Source organism: Ursus arctos, unplaced genomic scaffold (assembly GCF_023065955.2).
Source record: "Ursus arctos isolate Adak ecotype North America unplaced genomic scaffold, UrsArc2.0 scaffold_4, whole genome shotgun sequence".
In the NCBI taxonomy this organism is placed as follows: domain Eukaryota; kingdom Metazoa; phylum Chordata; class Mammalia; order Carnivora; family Ursidae; genus Ursus; species Ursus arctos.
The window spans coordinates 94,678,081-94,700,757 of record NW_026623056.1 but is presented as its reverse complement, the minus strand read 5'-3'; the positions used below and the strand labels follow the sequence as shown (position 1 = coordinate 94,700,757).

The 22,677-nt window shown below is 50.4% G+C and overlaps 1 protein-coding gene across 10 annotated transcripts in view; it reads right to left on the bottom strand.

Annotated features, from left to right (window-relative positions):
* Window positions 1-22,677, bottom strand: part of PCNT (pericentrin) — a 130,415-nt gene that overhangs the window by 31,649 nt on the left and 76,089 nt on the right. For 6 of the 10 annotated variants that reach the window (XM_044385194.3, XM_044385384.3, XM_044385286.3 and 3 more), the window contains 13 exons: window positions 21,456-21,488; window positions 19,895-20,124; window positions 18,851-18,967; window positions 18,721-18,738; window positions 17,837-18,043; window positions 16,218-16,388; window positions 15,830-15,982; window positions 14,478-14,570; window positions 12,104-12,922; window positions 10,946-11,137; window positions 4,876-5,589; window positions 3,911-4,013; window positions 354-508 (listed from right to left, as the gene is read on the bottom strand). In XM_044385194.3, coding sequence (XP_044241129.1) covers window positions 354-508; window positions 3,911-4,013; window positions 4,876-5,589; window positions 10,946-11,137; window positions 12,104-12,922; window positions 14,478-14,570; window positions 15,830-15,982; window positions 16,218-16,388; window positions 17,837-18,043; window positions 18,721-18,738; window positions 18,851-18,967; window positions 19,895-20,124; window positions 21,456-21,488 — 3,005 coding nt within the window. The remainder of the gene's footprint in view (window positions 1-353; window positions 509-3,910; window positions 4,014-4,875; window positions 5,590-10,945; window positions 11,138-12,103; window positions 12,923-14,477; window positions 14,571-15,829; window positions 15,983-16,217; window positions 16,389-17,836; window positions 18,044-18,720; window positions 18,739-18,850; window positions 18,968-19,894; window positions 20,125-21,455; window positions 21,489-22,677) is intronic. The other 4 variants (XM_026494550.4, XM_026497219.4, XM_044385223.3 and 1 more) reach the window with 3 other exon arrangements.

The following is a 22,677-nucleotide window of genomic DNA, read 5'->3' as shown; positions in this document are numbered from 1 at the left end:
GGAAGACTGACCCTAGTTTGTCTTCTGTGCTTCATTCCAACACCTGCACCTGCAGACCCACTGTGTGCTGTGCTGCAGCAGGTAAGGAAGAGCTGGTCCTCCTCTGGGGATCCTAGTGCCCGAGGCTCCCGCAGCCCCACCAGCCCGCCGCACCAGGCTCTCACCTGGGACACCTGTCTGCACGCACCCCAGGGCAGCAGCTATCTCCCTCTGGAAACACTCATGCGAGACCTAAGTTAGGGCACGGCTAGACCGATGCAGTAGTCTGCGCGTTACGACGCACGCGCCCACACAGCAGTCACAGCAGACAGAGGCCCGTCGACACCGCCTGCCCTGTTCCTGCCAGCCCTCACCTTCACTTGTTTCGGATGGACTTCCTTCTCCTTCATGGTCTCCAGTGGCCGTCGGAACCTTCCAGAGGTGGGAGGAGGCACTGCAGGACTAGCAGTGGGGGTTTCGAGTCTTCCTGAACCTTGGTTTAGTATCTCTCCAAACCCCGAGCCATCACCTAAAAACACAGAACAAAGGATCTGAACCACAACCCTCTGGTGGCACATTCCTTGGGGAGGGCCCTGTGGTGGGGGGGCACATTCAGCAGAGAGCCAGGGGCATGGTCAGACCCCCACTTCCTGGTGCTGCGTGAGGACCCGAAACACCCAGGAGAGCTACAGCAGGGGTCCCCTCCCTGAAGACATCAACAAACCACGGAAGAGGGCAAAAATACTTTCATAGGGGCGCCTGGGTGGCACAGCGGTTGAGCGTCTGCCTTCGGCTCAGGGCGTGATCCCGGCGTTATGGGATCGAGCCCCACATCAGGCTCCTCTGCTATGAGCCTGCTTCTTCCTCTCCCACTCCCCCTGCTTGTGTTCCCTCTCTCAGTGGCTGTCTCTATCTCTGTCAAATAAATAAATAAAATCTTTAAAAAAACATACTTTCATAAATCTGTGAGATGATATAACTACACACATTAAGAAAAAGCGTATTTTGCATGTTTGGTATGTTAACTCCCATGATTCCAACATAAACCTTAATAGTATCTCAGCTTATCTGTAAACAGATGCAGAAGTGGGTCTCCTCACCCCCCAAAGACAGGACCCAAACCCGCAGGGCTCACACAGGAAGCGCCTGGGCAGACAGACGTGTGCAGGGCCTACATTTCCACACCCAAGGAGGGGATTAGGGCAGGGCAGCCGCCCCCCCCCCCCCGCCCCCGGCACACAGAAAGAGGGGGCAGGGGACAGGAGATGCACGGCGCCAATCACGGGGCCATGTGCCGCAGCAAGCGTCTGGCCAGGAAGAGGTGAACACACCTGACTGGGATGGAGGGAGGGAGTGGAGACAAGCCCTGAGACCAGCCAGACTGGACCGGAGAGCCCTCAACAGTCGAGGGTTCGAGACACCAGAAACCCCTCATGGATGGGGCCTCAAAAAGGCATTCCAAACCTCTCAAGTAGGTGATATGTCTCTAGGCCTTGCAGTCCGCAGCCAATCCACACAGGCTTGGAAAACAGAGGGAGAATCCAGGGCAGAGCAGGGTCAGCCTCTGCAGCTGCTTCTCCAAACCGCACCGAGCGTGTGTGGGAACGGGGACACAGAGCCCCTAGCACGGCCCCTCCCAGCACAGAACTTAGAGCAAGTTGCTGACAACCACCCTGTTAAGGAGTCTAAGTTCTTAAACGTGCCAAGGAACGCGCAAAAGACAGCATGAAACGGACTCGGAGACCACCGGAGAAGATACAACAAAGCCAGCAAACACAAGAAAACTTCAGAAAAACCAGAATGTCTTCAGAGAAATAAGTCTCATTTGTGGAACAAGGAAGTTTCAAAAGAAAGGAACAGAGAATAAGAAAGAAGAGCTCTTAGAAGTTAAGACACAGCAGAAATGAACACATTCGCTTCCAAGCTTAAGAAATAATTTCTTAAAAAGTTCTTTAACAAATAAGAACAAAAGTACAAAGAAATGGAAACAAAGTAAGAAAATAAGAAAACCAGTCCAGTGATTAACAGCAAGTACAGCAAGGTGAGAGCCATGGGGCAGTGAGCCAAGGAGCAACGAAGACCTATTCAGGCTGAAGCACATGCCCAGGCACGTGGCGTCCTGTGGCGGCCGCGGTGCTCTGTGACACCAGGCTCTGGGACAGCGGTCAGACGCTCTGGAGTCTGCACCAAGCCCAAACCATCAAACATCAGGGAGATGCACACGTTCTCAGAAAACCCATCTCACACATGCTTCTTCTGCAAACGCTTCTAGAGAACACACGACTTCAAATAAGGACCATGAAGGAGCGACAAGGGGTCTGACCCAGAAAGCGGAGACGGCACGTTCAGAAGGTGAAGGCCACGTGGGCCGTGCATGCTTGCGGACAGCGTGGGCAGGACCCACGACGGAGAACAGGAAGGAGGCAACGAGAAAGGAATACCAGCTGTCTGGGAGAGGACACTCAGTCCCAGAGGTTCTGCGGGAATCTGACAGGCGCACTCAAAACACACTCTGTGGTGAGGGGATAGGACGGGACGATGGGGCCACCTTAGAAAGACGGCGAAGGGAGTATAAGAAACTGGCAGCCGGAAGTTTAAACATGTTGCTGTAACTAGCAAATGTGACCTAGAAATAAATACCAGAACAAATTTCTCAAAGTTAAATGTGGGTGTCCTCAGGGACCGGTGGTTTGGAGTGGGGGGGTGGGGGGGGGGCTGGAATGCACCTTGCAGAACCACTCAGTTCTTTACTATGTGGAATAACTCAAAACTAAAATTAACATTGCTGGCCCTACTCAGCACAGGCTGAAATGCCAGTGAACTTTATTTCACTGGGGTCTAGTTTTCAAAAGCACTGAATTGAGTCAATGATGACTTTTTTTTTTTTTTTTTTAAGTCAAAAAATCTCAACAGGTGATGGACTTGTAAAAAACCAACAATTATAGAAGGACAAGGTTACAAGGTCACAGTCTGGCAACCATCCCAATGACAATCTAGGCAATATCACTCCTGGAGGCTAAGGTGAGAGGGTCCGAGTCTGAGAAATGAGATCACAGGCATGGTGTCCATGTAGCTGCCTGCCCAACACCAAGCAATCAAAAAGGAAAAATCCGAACAAAGCCTGGCAGACACCACAAGCCTTGTGCCGTGATGCCCTGGGAAGACCACAGTGTCGATGTGCATACTCTTCTTTTTTTTTTTTTTTAAAGATTTTATTTATTTATTCGACAGAGAGAGAGACAGCCAGCGAGAGAGGGAACACAAGCAGGGCGAGTGGGAGAGGAAGAAGCAGGCTCATAGCGGAGGAGCCTGATGTGGGGCTCGATCCCAGAACGCCGGGATCACGCCCTGAGCCGAAGGCAGACGCTTAACCGCTGTGAAACCCAGGCGCCCCGCATACTCTTCTCTTAAGGACACCTGGGGACACCCATGCTGACGTCACTGCTACAAACGCCCAAACGAGGTGCAGGAACTGCTGGAAAGGTGAGGGGCTCCCTCTCAGGGCCCACATGGCACGGCCTCCCTCCCACATTGTGGTGCCCAGCAAGGGACATCTGAATGCCTCGTACCGGCGCAGCGTCCCCTCCCGTGAAGGGTGCCAATGGGGCAAGTGGCAAAATCTAAGGAAGGTCTATAGCTGAGATGCTGCCGGGGGCCACGGTGGACATCTTGTGCTGAGTGCAGGGACCTGGACTCCGTGAAGGTGCACGATGGAGTTTTCCAGAGTAACATGGCCTCAGGCCTTCAAGTGTCACTCAGCACAGAGAGGAAATGGAGGCAGGCACGGCCAGGGTGCACCAACAGGTGTAGCAAATGCCAACCTGGAGGGCCCTCCGTGCTGTTCTGTTCCCTGAAACCGTAGAGTTTAAAAAAAAGAAAAGAAAAGAAAAGAAAAGAAAAGAAAAGAAAAGATAAGATAAGATTGACTCACTGTTTTCACTTCCATTGTTCTTTCCTTCGAACCCGAGAGGAGAGGATCTGGGCTTTTCTTGAGTATCAAGAGACGTTACAATAAAATCTTCAACATCTTTCTCCTGTTCAAACAGGCAGGTTTTTAAATGGTCATAAAATAACAACTTATCACATCACGGAGCTGAACTAACCAGATGGAAACTTTCTAAGGCCTGAATTTATCATTTTCCCACACAGAACCCAAACAAGAGTGTTTCATGCTCGAGAAAACATTGAAATCCTGTCCTTCTAAGAATTTAAACAAACCCAGCCACGGTTCTCTAGGAATATGTTAAAGAAGTCACCAGCAAATATCTCATATTAAAAAACAATTTTGTGATAATGTGTGTGGGTATATGGGTATCTCAAGTATCATGTTGCCTGTAACTTGTTTTTTATTTTATCTAACCCAGGATATGCAAAATCCCAACATCAGTTTGTAAGAAAGATACAATCTAACTCAAAAATATTTTTTTTGAAATTAATTAGCATTATATGTAGAATCTACTAAATATGAAATATGACTGAAAACAAATCTAGGAAACACATTCTAGACAAAGAACCTGAATGAAAACTACACACGGAGGCGAGTTTGTGACTGTGCTTCTCGAGTCAGCGCTAGTGAGAGCACGGAGGCCTGGCGTGAGTATCTGAGTAGGACTGGTGCGCCGCACATATTTATAGGAATAACTGAAGTCCTCTAATTATTCAAATTGCAACAGACTGGGGTTGGTGCTGCAGAAAGCTGACCGTCCCTACACATGGCTGACCAGGGGACTGTCAGGGGCGCACCCACGCCTGGGCCGCTGGCCCCACCAGGAGATGAACCAACAATGCTGCAGCTATGATACCACAGGCTGCAGACACATTCCCATGGGAACACTCTGGGGCCTTGGGCAACCCACAGACGCCAAACCAGGGCAGCACCCAGGGAAGACCACTTACCACGGCCATCCGCTGCACATGGTGGTCAGCGGAGGGAGCTCTGTCTGCAGCCAGTGGAGACTCTGCCCACCTGGAGGCCTTTCCTGCTGCTGATCCACCCAGGTACCAGAGCAGCTCCAACTGGTCAGCCTGGAGCGAGGCACTGGTCCTGTCCTGCAGGGAGGCATCCAGGCTCAGGGCGTCCGAGCACGGTGTCAGGGGCAGGCTGGGCACAGGCTCAAGGGTCGAGTCCTTCCTGACAACCTCCGGGGAGCTCCAGGAAGACAGATCCATTGCCCTGAGTGTGTTCTTCAAGGGCCCGGGCCCCTCAGTAGGCGTTAAGTCACGGGAGCTACCGTGGAAGCCCGCCTGTAAACAAAGCGGTCTGTCCCGCACATCAACCTGATCTCCCACGGGAACACTTGACGTTTCAGTTGTTACCGCTGGATCCTGATTTCCACCAAGGTCAATCAGACCACACGTGGTTTTATCGACAGGAAGCACACCAACAAGAGGCGCTCTATCAGTTTCTTCGCCATCACTGGAACTATCACTCAGACTATTTTCTGAAGCATGTGAAGACACTCCTGGTTGCTGACATTTGGAACCCTCTGTCTCGATGTTCTGGAAGTTCACAGAATACACCAGACGGTTCAACTTCTCTTGAAGTTCTTTCACCTGACTTATGAGACCAACTTTCTGCAACTGACAATCTTCCAGTAGTTTTTCCTTATTCTGCATGTAAAAAGGAACATGCATAACGTAAAATAATTGAATTACACACAGTCACATCTGTCTGGTATTTACAAGCCAATTTCAGAGGCTGTCGGAACGGTTAAGAATGAGCCTCCGCGACGAGCCCTCGGGTGGAGATTCCATGAGCGACAGAATCACAGCCGAGAGCCCTTGCCTACAAGGTGATTGCTACAGACTCTGGGAAGGCGGCCGAGCAGGAGGCACCAGGAAGCTGCCGCCCCCCGAGCACCAACCACACTGGCAGACCCTTGTCTGCTACATACAACTCTGGAGTCTGTCCAAGGCTTCCAGGAGGAGACTGGAGGGTAAACTGCAGTCAAGCTGGGTCAAGCTCAGCTCCTAGCATAGCAGCAGCGACCCACCTCCCAACCCCAGCCCCTGGGCAGGCAGCCGTGCACCCATTCCTGGAGCAGCTTACACACGTTGTGTGCGAGCCATGGGGGGCAAAAGGGGCTGTCCCACAAATACTGAGGTGCTGAGCTGCAAAGTGGCGGGAGGCCATTGTGGCAGCCCCTCCCCCTCTGGCTGAAGTGACCTCCAGGGGATGTAAAGGGCCAGTGCCCTTTTTACCCACCACAGCATTTTTCTTTTTGAGGAGAAATTAAAAACCGGAACATTCAAAAACAACTGCATATAGAGAAGAAATGAGAAAGTGACTGTGTGTGCCCAGGCAAAGGTGCAGACTAAGAAAATATCTGAGAAGACCTGAAGTTTATACTTCCCGCTGGTCCTTGGCACAGAGACAGCCTACAACAATTAAAAAAAAAAAAAAAAAAAAAAAAGGAACAATAACGAAAATAGCAAACTATGAGGAAGAAGGACATTCAGATTTCCAAATTTACACAATTAGACTCAAATGTTCAGTGTTCAAAAACAAACCAGAAAAAAAAAAGTATCCAAGGCATACAAGGAAACAGGAAAGTATGGCCCATCCACTCGAAGGGAAAAAACAAATCAAAGGAACTGTCCCTGGAAAAGACCTGATGTCAGATCTACTCATCAAAGATGTTAAAATAATAGTCTGAAACACATTCGAAGAACTAAAGGAAGATGTGGAGGAGGTCAAGAAAATGATGTGTGAACAAAAGAGAAATATCAATGGAGAGAAAGAAAATCTAAAGAAACCAAAAAGAAACTGCAGAACTGAGAAACACAGTAATTAAAATAAAAAACTCACTAAAGGGATTCAAAGACAGATTCGAGGAGGAGAAAGAAAGAATTGAATTTAAAGACAGAATAACGGAAATGATCATGTCTGAAGAAAAAAAAAAGACTGACAAAAGTGAATTCAGACTAAGGGACTGTGGGACACCAGCCAGCAGACCAACATACGCAGTGTGTGAGTCCCTGAAGAAGAAAGAAAGGCAGCTGAGAGAATATCTGAGGACATAATGACTGAAAAATTCCCAGAATTGGTGAAAGACACGAATATAAACACCCAAGAAACTCAACAAACCCCAAATAACAAGAACTCAAAGAGACACACACCAAGATACACTTATAATCAAATGTATAAAAGCTAATGGCACAAAGACAGAATCTTGAAAGCAGAGAAAAGTGATTCGTCACATACAAGGGTCCTCAATAACATCACCAACAGATTTCTCATCAGAAACCTCGGAGGCCAGAGAACAGTAAGTCAATATATTCAAAGTGCTAAAAGAAAAAAAACCTTTCAACTAAAAATCCAATATCCAGCAAAACCATCCTTTAAGACTGAGGAAGAAATTAAGATATTTCCAGATAAATAAAAGCTAAAGGAATTTCTTCTTCTTTTTTTTAATAATATTTATTTTAAGCTAAAGGAGTTTCTGACTACTACACCCACCCTGCAAGAAATGCTCAAGGGAGTCCTGCAGGGTGAAATAAAAGGTCACCAGATGGTAACTCGAAGTCACGTGGCAAAATAAAGATCTCCGTAAAGGTAAATGCACGCACAGTAATAAAAGCCAGCATATTAAATTGCACACCTGAAACTAACAGAATACTGTATGTTAAAGTACTTAGATTTTTTAAAAAGTTTGTGCTGTTATAACAGTGGTTTGCAACTCCACATTTTGTTTTCATCATGATTTAAAAGGCACACTTTTAAAAAATTAATAACCTAAAAGTTAGCATTATTGTTAACTTTAGTTTGTAATTCCACATTTTTTCTACATAACTTAAGAAATTACTGGATTTAAAGCAATCATTAATTTATGTTTTGAGGCACACAGTACATAAAAATCCAAACCCAAAAGGGGTAGGGAAGGGGCAGAGCTCTTAATGAACAGTTTTTATAGTTAAGCTGCTATAAATTCAAACCACAGCGTTATAATGCTGGATGCCAAATGTAATCCCTAACATAACCACACACAAAAACAGCTATATTATATACACAAAGATAAATGAGAAAGGAATTTAAACATTTCAATATAAAATGTGAACTAAGCACAAGAGAATATAGTAATGCAGGAAATCAGGACAAAAAAAGCAATAAGGTATATAGGAAACAAACAGCAAAATAACAAAAATATATGTCTCCTTATTTGTAATTACTTTAAATGTAAATGGCTTAATCTCTCCAATCAAAGATGGAGAACAGCAGAATGGATTAAAAACATGTGATCCTGGGGCGCCTGGGTGGCTCAGTCGATTGAGTGTCCGAGACTCAATTTCAGCTCAGGTCATGACCTCAGGGTTGTGCAATAGCAAGCCCCTCTTCAGGCTCCCGCTCGGCGGAGAGTCTGCTTCACCCTCTGCCTCTTCCCTCCCTATATGTTTGCGCTCTCTCTCTCTCTCTCAAATAAATGAATAAAATCTTTAAAACCAAAAAAAAAGCAGAGGAATGCCTCCTGACTCATGGTATGAGTCCAGCATTACCTTGATACTAAAGCTAGAAAAAGACACTACAAAAATGAAAACTACAGACCAATAACCCCTATGAACACTGATGCAAAAATTCCAAAATACTAGCGAACTGAATTCAATACCCTATTAAAAGGATTATACGCTCTAACCAAGTGGTGTTTATTCCTGGAATGCAAAGATAGTTCAACATAGGAAGACCAACCTACGTAATAACACCACATTAGCAAAATGAAGGAGAAAAAAAAATCACATGATTGTCTCAACTGATGCAGAAAACGCATCTGACAAAGTTCAACACCCTTTCATTATAAAAACATTCAACGTACTAAAATAAAACTACCTTAACATATAAAAACCATACATGAAAACATACAGTGTACATCATACTCAATGGTGATGAAAAGATTTTCCTCTAACACCAGAAACATACCAAGAATGCCTGCTTTCACCATTTCTCTTCAACACAGTACTGGAAGTTCTAGCCAGAGCAGTTAGGCCAGAAAAAAGAATTAAAATGTGTCCAATTGGAAAGGAAGAGGTAAAATTATCTATGTTCCAAGAAAATATGATTGTATATGGACAAATCAAAGATTCTGTTTAAAAAAAAAACCTGTTAGCATTAATAGATCAATTCAGCAAAGCCACAGGATACAAAGTCAATGTGCAAAAACCAGCTGCATTTCTACACACCAACGAGCAAGCTGAGAAATGAAGGAAACAATTCCATTTACAATATCAACAAGAAAGAAGAAAATAACTAAGAATTCACTAAACCAAGGAGATGAAAGTTTTGTACAATGAAAACTATAAAACACTGCTGAGACAAAGCAGGGAAGACAAATCAATGGAAACACACTTCACATTCATGGACCGAAAGACCTAATACTGTTAAGATGTCAATACTAACGGTGATCTATAGATTCAGTACAATCTCTATCAAAATTCTAAGGAGGATTTTTGCAGAAACAGAAAAACACACCCTAAAATTCAGAGTCAAAACAATCTTGAAAAAGAACAAAGCTGAAGGACTTATAACTATTTGATTACAAAACTTATAACCAAGCTACAGTAATCGAAACAATGTGGTATTGGTGGGTGGCTCAGTCTATTAAGAGGCTGCCTTCAGCTCAGGTCACGATCCTGGAGTCCCAGGACCGAGCCCCATGTCGAGCTCCCTGCTCAGAGGGGGGGTCTGTTTCTTCCTCTGTTCCCCCACCCCCCGCTCCCGCTCTCTCACTTGCTCATTCTCTCTCTCTCAAATAAATAAAATCTTTAAAAAAAAAAAAAAAAAACGGTTAAGATGTGGGGCACTTGGCTGGCTCAGTGGGGGGAGCATGGGACTCTGGATATTAGGGTTGTGAGCTCAAGCCCACGTTGGGTGTAGAGATCACTTAAATATGAGAAAAGAAAAAAAAAGGGAAAGAAGAGAGAGAAACAAGAGAAAGGAGAAAAAGAAAGAAGAGAGAGAAAGAGAGAGAAAAATATAAAATCGTAATTTATGGAATAAATCTACAATTTCCTTGTGTGTAACTTCTAAGAATTTGGCAACCAGCTCAGAATCACAGGGATGAGCTTTCCCTTAAGAATTCAAACAAATGCTCTTATCCCAAGGGCGCTGAGAGAAGTTTGCTGCATAGAGTTAGAAAGTCCTCTCCAAACAGAATTAAATGTCCTGCAGGGATTTGATAAACATAAAACCAGACCCACGTATCTTCTATCAAAATCGCAGCATGGTCCACATGCGTCCTCTGAAACCACTGGACCCATACCTGCAGAATTCAGAATCTTCTCATTTTACAACAGGAACGTGGTGCATACAGCACATCACAGAAGAGGTCCCGGGAAGGGAGAGATGGAACGTCCTGCCAAACCGTGCAGCGTCTACACCAGCAGGGTTACTGGAGGCTCAAGAGAGCTTGGGCCCAAGCAGGCTGTAGATCGAAGCACACTTTGCCTCTGCACTTAGGAAAACCTCCAAACCAGCCAGCCACTTTTGATTTTCAGAACATCTCGACCCTGCAACACTTGATGTGGCCAATGTGCAGCCTTCCCAACCCAGGAAAAGAAAAGTCAGCTCTCCTGTGGCTGCTTCCTGGTGATCAGAATTTTCAAACTGTTGCATTCCAGATTACCGTGCCTTTCAAAGTAACAGACGCCGGTGATAAAGGCCTTGAGCCACACAGCAGCTGTGTGGACAATTTGCCCTCCCCTGAAAACCCTAGAGACAGGCCTTGAGCCCAGTTAAATCCTACTTCTATTACGGGAGAAGCGACCGATTGCCCTTTTTTCACAGGCTGAAAAGACCATGGGAAATGTGCATGTCCAGAGAACACCTAAATACAATGTGCAGGAATTTCAGAACAGATCTGAACAGACGACTATAAGAACGCGACCGATCTGCTGTCTTACGTAATGTGCATGTCACCTCTGCAAAAATGTCAGTGACGTCTCTGCCCCTCAGCAGCACGGCCATGTGGCCAAGTACCTTCATCCTTCCAGGCGCTTTGCCACGGTCCTCCGTTCTCAAGTGCATCTCCTTCTTCACCAAGAGCAGCTCAGACTCCAGCTGCCTCTGGCAGACCGCCAGCACCGACATCACGCTGTCTTGTTTATGCAGACCCGGGTGGCTTAATGACACCGGGGCTTCGGCAGGCTGCAAGTCGTCATTAACCGCACTCTACAGTAAGCAGAGAAAACAACGACAATGCTCGTGAAGATAAAGTCTGATGTGCACTGAGCGCAGTCCCTGGGCTGCCTCGAGCTCCCTGGAGCTCTGGAGCTGGCGCATCAGCCAGCAGGAGCCCGAGGGAGCGTCCCCCCATCTCCTAAATCACGAAGAACATCAGACCAGAGCTGTGCCCCACAGTCCTGCTGCCCGCTCACTGCCACCGCAGCTCAGGATGTGCTCCCGGCCTGGGGCTCCCAGGACACAGCAGTAGCCGGGCCACCCCAACGCAGCACGGGCCAATGGGAGCTGCTCGACAACCTGGAAACGGCACGGCACGGGGCAAAGGCAGCAAACCGTGACTTCTACTCAAAACCAAACGGCAGCATGTCCCAAAACGAAATGAGCTTACAGTGTTTTCCACAGGAAATCAGTGTTAAAAAAAAACAGAGCAACTGATTAGAACCAGGAAGGAAAATCCAGGGAGCCTATGTAACACACACAAAGCCATCTCCATCTCATCGAATGTTCCCAATCACAGGACCTTGAAAACCTTAACTAACTTACGACGACAGTAGGTTTAAAGCTGTATGAAACAGTGCAACTGCGTCACTGTGTAGGTTCTCCGGACCCTAAAAGCGCCCAGGAGCCGCTAGCTTCAGATCCGCCTATCGCATCAGGAGCCGCCCCACGGAAACCGGGCCGCCCCCTGCCACGGAAAGGACACTCGTTCAAATTTAAAGAGAAAACAGTAGGAACGGTGAGTTCTCCCGCAGAGAACCTTCAACGACTTCTGGTCTAGCCCCAGTGCTCCAGGTCAGGGCTTCTTATCGGCGCCTCTTATCGGCGCCCAGTGTGTGCCGGCGCCCCGTGAACACCCCCACGCCCGCATGTGCATCTCGTTCCCCCAGCAGGCGCCAGCTCCCTGTGCACAGACGCCACACCTCCAGCAAACCAGCAAGAGGGAGCGAGGCCCACCTGTGGGTCTGCAGGCAGGTGCCTGCGGCCCGCATCCTGCTGCGACTCTTCGTCCCACGAGGTCTCTTCAGCCCTGAGGCCCTGTCCCAGGGAGCCACTCTCCACAGGAGGGTGCAGGTGGGCCCCACACGCCTGCTGCTTGTCCAGCTCCTTCTGGCACCTCAGGAACCGCTGGTTCAGCACCTGCAGCTGGCGGCTAAGGCGGACACACTGCGCTCGGAGCCGCTGCAGCTCTGGGGGCTCGTCCTCGGTGGCCAGGGGCTGCTGCTCCAGGGCGAGGCGGAAGCGGGAGAAGGCTGACAGGATGGTCTCCAGCTCCGCGGAGTGCGCCAACTTCTGCTGCTTCATAGCGTTGATCTTTAAATCCCTTTCTGCGATCTTCGCCTCCTTTGCCTTCAGGGTGGCTTCGAAGGCTTGGATCTGGGAGGCCATGCCCTGGACCTCAGCCTCCTTGAGGGCCGCGCTGCGCTCCAGCTCGGCCAACTGCCTCGCGGCGGCCGCCTCCACAGCCCGCAGACGCTGCTGCAGGGCCTCCAGGGCCTGGCCGTGCCTGCGCTCCTGCTCCGAGAGCAGCCGGCCCGCGGCCCCCGCCGTCGCCAGCACCTCTGGCCCCATGGCGGGGTCGCCCAGCAGCTCGCTGACCTCAGCCCCGTGTACTGCGGGCGCCCCGAGCGAGAGCTCTCTCTGCAGTCTCTCGATGACTTCGTGGAGCCGCTCCATCTCCTCCGCCTTCTCTTTCTGCAGGCGCTGCTGGTTCTCTCGCAAGTTCTCAATGATGGACCTCAGCTCCTCGATCTCGGAGCTTCTGTCATACGGGACCTGAGGGAAAAGCACATTCAGAGGCAAGAAACATGTTTCACCTTCAGAACTTCTCTCCTTCAGCCTGCGAATGACTTCACAGCTGCGGGAATGTGTAACACTGGGAAACACCCAGATGCTGCATTCCGGCTCCGTCAGGTGTGTCAACCGCTCAGAAAGTCACAGCTGCTGCGTCACCGCCTGTTGGGACACTTGGTTACACACTGTGCCACCACCGCTGTGGGCCGGGAGAGCGCAAACTGGCCACTTCTCCGTGGCACCTCCATACTAATGTCGCCAGCTTTAGAATGCAGGTTTCATTAGTATTTAAACATAAATTATAAATAGAAATTACTAACGAGATTTTAAGGATCATTCTAACACTAGAATAAGAATAAAGTAAGAAAATCGGGCTTGGGAATTAGCACTACTGATGGACAGGACTGAGCCAGGTGCATGCGTGGGGCCGTGGGGCCTGTCACGGCCGCCACGACTGCTTCAGGCCGAGCACCGTGCCACGCCAGACCTCGGAGAGTGCTTGCACTCGTGCCACTTAACGCCATCCTCCACAATTTTAAGGTAAGAACTGTTAGTATACATGCGCCGAAGATAACACAATTGACTCAGACGTTAAATATCCGGCCAAGACTGCAAAGACAGTAAATGGAAAATCAGATTGAACGGTTATCAATATAGCTCCAAACTCCATTCTTGTAAGATTGTACCCCTAGCAGCAACTAACCAATTCATGCTCCAGTTAACAGCCCTCAGCCAATTTCTTACAGTCCAGTGTTCACTTCCTACAAATGGAGGGTTTCGTAACAATTCTTGGTTTCACTAGTACCACTTAATGCCTTTACGCTCAAAATCAAATCTGCCCAATACTGAAAACAAAAGTAGGAAAACAGATGAACTTCTGGTTGTGGCTTAGATGGGATCAGCGGTCCACTGCACACACGTCTACGCATCTACGTGCCGTGTAGCGAAGGGAACTCTGGGGGGTGAGGCGAGACTCACTGCCAGCCCGCATGTGCTCCCCACTTACAGATGACTGACAGGAGTCTCGAGAGTGACTGTCCCACATATGTGGGCTTTATCCACTCACTGCACTAAGGACCGGGCGTGAAAAGGCACGCGCTACAAAGCAGCCACAATCACAGCACCAATATAAAGCCGGCACATGAAGGTGTTCAAAGCGTAGAACGCTAGAATCCAAGGTGAGTCCTCTGGGTACAGGGCAGACGGGGCAGGTGGAGGCTGGCGAGGGACAACACGGGTTGCTCAAAAAAAGAACACCGCGTAGGCTGGAAACTGAGAACATGGGTGGACACGCGGGCTAAGAGCACGCACGTCTGGTCTCCTGGAACGTGTGTGGCGCTCCTTGCTCTGGGCAAGGCAGTTCCTTTCCACACAGGACACTGCGGAGATGACAAGGCCTGAGTGCCACCCACCCCAGGGTGGCCAGCAGGGGTGCAGTCGACCCAGCCGTGGTGTCACAAGGGGCACTTCTCCCTCAGCGAGTGCAGTTCCAGCACCGAACCGCGGTCGGGTGCGTCCAGAGCCAGGAAAGGCCTACCTCGCTGAGAGTACCGCTTCCCATCCCGGCCAGCTGCGCCTCGAGCTGCTCGCTCACACACATGATCTCCTTTTCTTTGTTTTGCAGAAATGCCTGTGGAAATGCAACAATGCCAACAAAATGTGACCTGGCAGACGTGAAGCACCCTCAGAAACCTGCAGCTTGAAAGACTAACACTCCATTTGAAAATGGTTTCCCGGGACGCCTGGGTGGCACAGCGGTTAAGTGTCTGCCTTCGGCTCAGGGCGTGATCCCAGCGTTCTGGGATCGAGCCCCACATCAGGCTCCTCCGCTGTGGGCCTGCTTCTTCCTCTCCCACTCCCCCTGCTTGTGTTCCCTCTCTCGCTGGCTGTCTCTATCTCTGTCAAATAAATAAAATATTAAAAAAAAAAAAATGGTTTCCCGTTGAAATATCTCCTGTTTCCTACTGACTAAGGAGGAATTCCCAACAGAAAGACACCTGCTGCCTGGGACTGGTCTAAAACCGTTCTCACTGACATCACACACAGCCTGGAAGGGTCCACACGAACCACACGCCCTGAGCGTCTCCCAGAGCCTTCAGGTCAGGCACCCGACAGCTGCAGGGGCGCCACAGGCAAGGGCTCTGCACTGAGGCCGTTTCTTTACAACGCTGATTCTCTACTAAAGCACATTACATTAAGATAACAGAGAAGATTTAAAAATGGAGTTGTTTTCTTTTTTCTTTTTTTTGCGGGGGCGGGGTGCCTGGGCGGCTCAGTCGGTTAAGCGCCCCACTCTTGATTTCAGCTCAGGTCACGGTCTTGGGATTGTGAGACAAAGCCCCATGTCAGGCTCTGCGCTCAGCGGGGAGTCTGCCGGAGATTCTCTCCTTCTGCCCCCACGCCCACTCTACAATCAATCTCTTTTTCATCCTGCTCATAGCAAGGATTAACAACGAGCAACTACTTAATAAAAGTCACCTCTTCTAGAACGGGGTACCCCTTTAATGACCCAAATTGGGTCAATGATGACGATTTATTTCCTCCTCACAGTTTCTGCCATCAGAGTGGTGTGTCTCTCCTGCACTGTGAGTCTCACAACCGTCCTCCAAAAGACCGGGCTCTCAGAGCCACCAGCAGAGGATGGCTCAAGAGGGACGCAGGCCATCGTCACCTGTCAAGGTGGATCTGGGCTCCGCTCCCCGGTGCACATTCCAGAGCCGCCCCAGCCGTCGACCTCAGAACAGAAGGCAGGCGGCTCCTGAAACGGTGGCTGAGGGCCACCCTTGGTCTTCACAATGTCTGCGCCCGTGACCCATGGCCCCCGGGCAGGCCGCAGCACTGACGTAACCAACATGAACTCAGGTGTCTGGGCGGGTCTCCCCAGTTTACCTTCAAGCTGGCGTTCTCCTCTTGGAGTCCTCGCACGCTGACGGCGGCACGGCTGCTCTGTGCATCCAACTCCAAGTTCAGATGCAGCACTTCGTTGCTCTTACTGACTAAGTCCTCTTTAATCTTTCCTAATTGTTCTTTTAAGTCCAAAACCTTTCATTAAAACAGAAAATGTTAAAGATTATCTAATATTCTAAGTCCCTCGATAATTATTAAAATTACTTTAAAACATTTAAAAGTACATGTCACGAGGAGTTATTAATATTTTGTAACTGTTAAAATTACGAAGGTAACAGCAGTCACAAACCACTTCCCAGAACAGGTGGGTGCCCTGCCCTCAGCAGCAACCCCGGAGCAGGGGGAGCGCCTCAGAGCCCCCGACACTCGCCTCGCTCTCTCGCTGCTGGAGCGCCCTCCGCACTGCCTCTAACTGGACGTCTGGGCCATCGGGACAGCCGCCTGCAGGAGGCACAGGGCATCTGCCCTCGTCGAGCTTAGACTGGAGTGTGGACACTAGAAGCAAGTTGCTCATCTGTTGCTCCTGTAATGCCTCTTTATCCTGACGAAGGAAAAAGGATTTAATTTAGGTAAGTATTTCAGGAATCGGGGGCCTCAAACTGTGCTGTGAGCGCAGCGTTCTCACATCTTCCCGGCACTCGGCCAAGCAGACCTGTGCACGCCAGATGTGCGATCCACAGACCGGCCATGCTCCAGAGCAGAGATCCACCTGGTGAAAGATGGGATCCCAAACACAGAGCTGTAGTGTGTGCCCGCGATCCCACTGGTAATTACTCAAGAAGGTGCAAAACAGTCTCTAGACTACTGGCTGTGACCAAAAAAAGGGACAAAAACATAAAGAATTTGCCCAAGAATAAGGCAATGGCTGACAATGACATTGTACGTCTGTATTACACACATTAACATCCCATTAAAAAGTTTTCAAAGAACATTCGTTATGGAAAAATCAGTTGCAACAAATTAAGTGGAGGAGTTACGTAAGTGGTCCAACTTTGTGGGGGGGAAAGGCGTTTTCTATACCTGCGGCATCCAATAAACTTAAGAGGTGTTTGCTGAGGGAAGGAGGAAGGAGGGAGGGATGGAGGAGGGAGAAAAGACGGAGGGATGGAGAGATGGAGGGAGCAGAGGTGGAGGGAGCAGGGACGAGGGAGCAGAGGTGGAGGGAGGAGGGATGGAGGGATGGGATGGAGGAGGGATGGAGAGAGCAGAGGTGGAGGGAGGAGGGACGGAGGGACGAGGGAAGGGGAAAAAGGGAAGAGGATGGAGGGAGCAAGGAAGGGTGCAGGGGGCACTGATGCAGCAGCCCTGCACTGAGCCATCCCTGAGCCAGAACAGGAAGGTGCCAGAGCAGGGGCAGGGCACCGCTCTTGGGCTGGGTGTCCCTCCCGAGACAGTCCTCGTCCTCCAGAAGAGCCTGACTTCAGTTAACAGTCCCCGTCCGCATGTTCGATAAAAACTCTCCTTCTGGAAGCCAGTCTTATCTTAGGGCCAAAACTGATCCCAAAGTAAAGGTTCTCACTGACCCTCACTTTTCAAGTACCCTTTTAGTAACCTTGAGGCTGGGGCCTTGGGAACCTCGACTGATACAACAGGACTTGTGACCCCTGAAGGGACTGAGCCCCTGGCCCGTGGGGGCTGAGACCATCTCTAGGTGGACGGTGTGTGAACGGAGCTACAAGGCACCCCGCCAGGGTCTGCTGAGAACAGGAGGGCTGCGGGGCGTGTGGGGAACCTCTGCTTCTGCCTGGTGACCAGAAGGAAGGGTTGGAAGTGAAGCAAAGTGTGTGCAGCTGGGGACTGGCAGCACAGGAGACGAGGCGATGCTCCTCGTAGAAGAGATGAAGCAGGGGTCAGGGTGGACGCCAGGGAGGCCGGTCTGCGGTCCCGCTGACACCTGGTCTTCCCGGCACAATGCGGGCACAGCGGCCCTCGCGGGAGGGCTCAGCCCCACCAGCCCCGCGGAGACCCCAGCATGGCACAGACTGCTACCTGCTGCAACGCTTTCACCGCGTCTCTCTGCTTCTCCAGCTCCTCCCGCAGCTGGGCCGCCTCTCTTCTGCAGCCGGCATTTGTCTCCTCCAGACGTTTGATTTCCTCTTCCTGCATTAACATTTGTCTGTCTGCCAACTCTTTCTTTATAACCAACTCATTAAACCCTTCTGACTTCTCTCTCAACTTCTCTTGTAACAATTCAACCTAAAACAACGAAAATGCTTGAGAACTACAACAGTGAAAACAGTGACCTTCCCAGTAAGCATGCACACACCACGCTGAGCGAACACCGGCCCCGGACGAATTTGTCTACAAGGAGGCGGCACCAGGAGCTGAGTGAGAGATCGTGGTGAAACTGTGATGCAGAAAAACATTAATACAATATGTATTAGTAAAACGAAGTTAATTTTGTCAGTAGAAAAGCTCCTGGGCAATAAAAGAGAAAAACGCCAGGCACGGCAGCACCCTGGGCAGGGTCCAGAGTCGGGCCGGGAGAAGGGCAGTCCCAGACGGGCTCACACTGCCTGGTCCGCTTGTGTAACTGTGGAGAAATGACACAAGCAGCACAGAGGACAGGCGTGTGGGTGGGAGGGGGACCCCACGTCGTGCTGTGGGCTCCAGCTCTGTGGGTGTCAGCCTGGTGCACAGGACGACTGTCTCACTGCTCACAACTGAAAATGAATCCACGATCATCTCAAAACATGCTCCATGTTTTAAAAGAATAAGCAAATCAACTACAGCCATGCCAGGCAGGTCCGGCTCCAAGCAGAAGCAAGCAAGACAAGCACGAAACAGGCCCGCGTGCAGCAGCCCTCCCCGTCGCTCGTGCACAGGGAGGGTGGGAGGCAGCGCCCACCACGCAGGCCCACAGCATGCCGTACCTCCTCATCCAGCTGCTCCTGCCGTCGTTTTCACGCACACGGAAAGAAAAAAGTATTCAAAAGTTTAAGTCTTTAAAACGGTATAAAGAACGGCTACCGGATGGGTACTGCGTGTGGCGGGCTGACTTACGTCACTGACGCAGGGGCCCCGGGGCCGTGGCCGGGCCGCCTGTCGGAGCTGCCCCTCCAGCCTCTGGATCTCCCGCTGGAACTCCTCCCGCTCGTGTTCCCTCTCAACAGCCTGCTCCTATGGAGAGAGAGGCAGCCGGCAAGGACATCTCAGAAGCGCTGCTGGGACACAGCACTTCTGCTTCCGAAGGGAAGGGGGACCACCGGCTCAGACGCTGACTGCCCAGCAGGCCTCTCACGTTGCTGCCAGCCCTTCCCTTTCACACACGTGTCCACTAGCCAGGAAATGGGCTCACAGTCACGGGCACTCTGTGAACAGAGCTAAATGAAGAGGTGACCCTGCGGGTGCAATGAAAGGGGACTTGCAGAACATGGACAGAAAGAACAGCCACGGGGGGGGGGGGGCTGGGGAACGTGGACAGAAAGGAACAGCCATGGCGGGGGCACCTGTGGACAGAAAAGAACAGCCACGGGGCGCCTGGGTGGCTCAGTCAGTTAAGCATCTGCCTTCATCTCAGGACAGGATCTCAAGGTCCTGGGATTGAGCCTGACGAGGGGCACCCTGCTCGGTGGGGAGTCTACTTCTCTCGCTCCCTCTACTGCTCCCCCAGCTTGTGCGCTCGCTCTCTCCCTCAAATAAATAAAATCAGAAAGAAAGAAGAAAGAAAGAAAGAAAGAAAAGAAAGAAAGAAAGAAAGAAAGAAAAGAAAAGAAAGAAAGAAAGAAAGAAAGAAAGAAAGAAAAAAGAAAGAAAGAAAGAAAGAAAGAGAAAAAGAGAAAGAGAGAAAGAACGAACGAAAGAATGACAGAACGAACGAAAGAATGACAGAACGAACGAACAGCCACAGAAAGCAGACGGCTCGGGCCTGACTGGGGGATGCGGGGCGTGCAGAGCCTGCATCCAGTGCACACACAGAAGCATGTCGACAACCCCCGAGATGCGCACGAAGAAGCAAAGGGACCACAACAACCTGGCCGCGCACTAGCCCTAATGCTGCAGAGACAACGTCCAGGGACACAAGCAGAGCGTATTCAAGATGCTTACGTCCATGAACTGGCGCTGGCTCCGCAGGTGCTTGTCCAGAGCCGCCATCTGCTGCCTCAGCCCGGAGAGCTCCTCAGCCTGCTTGGCACACGCTTCATGCCGAGACAGCTGTTCCTCCAACTCGGCCTCGAAAACCTTCATTTGGGAAAGCAGGGCTGCTCGGTCTTTCTCAGACTGCTTCCTGGCCTCCAACTGCTCCTGGGTCAGACATTCGACTTCCCTACGAAGAGCTGAAGATACAAAGAAAACAGGGAGAAGAGCCCCACGGATCAGGGCGGGTACTTGGACTAAAGCAGAAGTATGAAACATGCATGGCAGGTGCCCCACACGACAGGGCCTTCTGGAGAGAGAGCACACACACGTCCAGCCTCCCTGGCAGCCCCAGCCCAAAGCCTGGGTAGGGGCACGGCATCCCCGAGGCTCCCAGACCCCACCCCACGGAAACAAGGGGACACCTCCGGGGGAGAACATGCACTTGCAAGCCAGCGTGAGCCTGTGCCCTGTCAGACACTAAGCTCACACCCGAACAGCCACCACTTAGCCAAATACCCACTGAAAATAAAGTCAAGTACTTTAGAAAAAAGAAAAAAATACATCTTTTAAATTAAGATTGGCTAAAATAAAAAAAAAACTTTAAAGCCTGAGAAAACCATATCTTGGTACTTCCAAATGACACATCAGTTAATTTTCTAGGAATTATGACGTTACATATATTCTCCAGTACGGAAAAAAATGTAAGTTAAAACCTTCATCAGAGGGAACACGAGCCCTGCTGCATAATGTGCTCCCTGTGCACCCGGGGCTGCGACAGCGTCTGGGAGAAGGGTCCAGCCATCAGTGCGTCAAAAGCCAACCTAAAATTAACTAGGCAGTAAGGCCGCAGTCCGAGTGGAGACTGTAAGTTCATAAGCATCATAATAAAGGAGACTTGCCTCTGACGAATCCAAGTGTTCAAACTATCCCCAAACTGAAATTTTGATTTCGTAAGTTTTCATTACATTTTACGAGCTTTCAAAACTCCTCTAGTTCTATAAAAACAACGTTCCCAATCAATTCTCATGCTAGTAAGTCGGCACCTAGGGTAAATTACCTTAAACATGCAGTTAGAACAAGGTCATTCCCACCCCTGGGGCACCCAGCCACAGCACACATGGCCCCATGCAAGTGGCACTGAGGGGAAGGTGTCATGTGGCCATTCAGGCCACGCTGAGGGCCACCTACAAAGTCGGAGCGGCACAGGAGCTCCACTCAGGGTCCCTGAGCCCCTCCCTCGAGACTTCCGGGGCCCCCAGGGCTGGCCCCGGCCCAAGGACAATGCATCGACCACCAGATGTGGTTCCCTGCAAACCAGCACGAGCTGCGGCTCAGTAACCGCAGAGAGCATCACTGGACAAACGCTTGCGCATTTTCATGGGTCAATCTGCAAGGTTAAAGTTGGCATTTTTGTTAACAGTTTGCCACAAAAGCCTTGAAGTATTTCTCCTCTTTAGTAAAAAACTGGGGCAGTCTGGTGCAGACACAGCTCATCTCACACAGCAATCACTGGACTGAGTTTACAAACCTGAGTCCTCGTGTGCTATGGGAACAGGAATGCCTATGGACGAAAACACAGCATTTTCAGACGTGGAAACAGAAAGTGAGCGGGATTCCAGGGCACGTCTGTGGTCCTGGACAGTCTCTCACATCCACGCTTTTCCGTAATGCCACCACGATGGTCTGAACGTCTGGGTCGCCCTACATCTGAACGTCGAGCCTCACAAATGGGGTGTGATGCCTCCCAGAGGCTCCAGGGAGTGCCCGCCGCTTCTGCATGTGAGGACGCAGCCAAGAGGCTGGCGCTCATCAGCAGGCGGCGTGCCAGGGCCTCTGCCGTGGACTGCCACCCTGCAGGACCGAGGGCACGTGCCATTGGTCGTACCCACCTACACTACTCTGTGCAGTAGCCCAGGCAGACGAGCAGTCTTCGGGCTGCAGCAGGTCTTGGAGGCCGAAGAGTCTGGCCCTGACTTTTAAAGAAGACAAAAACCCACGTGGGACAGAAGACACTGCCCTGAAAGCAGCCACGAAACAGGCCACACACCTGCAAACAGGCGAGGCAGAGCTGAATTTCCCACAAGGCCCAAGGACCTCCAAAAGCTCTTAGACAGTCGGTCAACATTCATGAGGACCCCAGGCAGAATCAGGACTACGTGCTGGATTGTACCTGGGGGAGCGCGAGGTCAGGGAAGGTCAGGAGGTGCTGTGCGGCATTTCATTTATTTATTTATTTTTAAAGATTTACTTATTTGAGAGAGTGCGTGAACGTACACATGTGAGTGTGAGCAGGTGGGGGGGCAGAGGGAGACGGCAGAAACACACTCCCCGCTGAGCCCAACGTGGGGCTCGAGCTCACCACGCTGAGATCATGACCTGACCCGAAATCAGAAGTCCAATGCTTAACTGACTGAGCCACCAGGCGCTCTGGACAGCATTTTGAACACCGTAAGCGTGCGTGAGCCCCGAACAGGAGCACAGGACTGTGTGGGTGGGTGAGGGGAAAGGAAGAGAGGTCAGACGAGAAATTCAGCTGGAGCTAACAATATAAGAAGAAAGCCAACCAGGATCCCAGAGGACCCCAGAGGAGTGACAACAGGAAAGAGCAAAGACTGGCCCCACTCTCGCTTCTGCCAAGGTGCGCCAGGGCTCTGGGCGCAGGGGTAACCAGAGATGCGAAGGGCAACTATGTCCACAGCCTCAGGAAAACGTGCAAGAGGAGCTAGGCCCAGGCATGGCGGAGCCGCTGG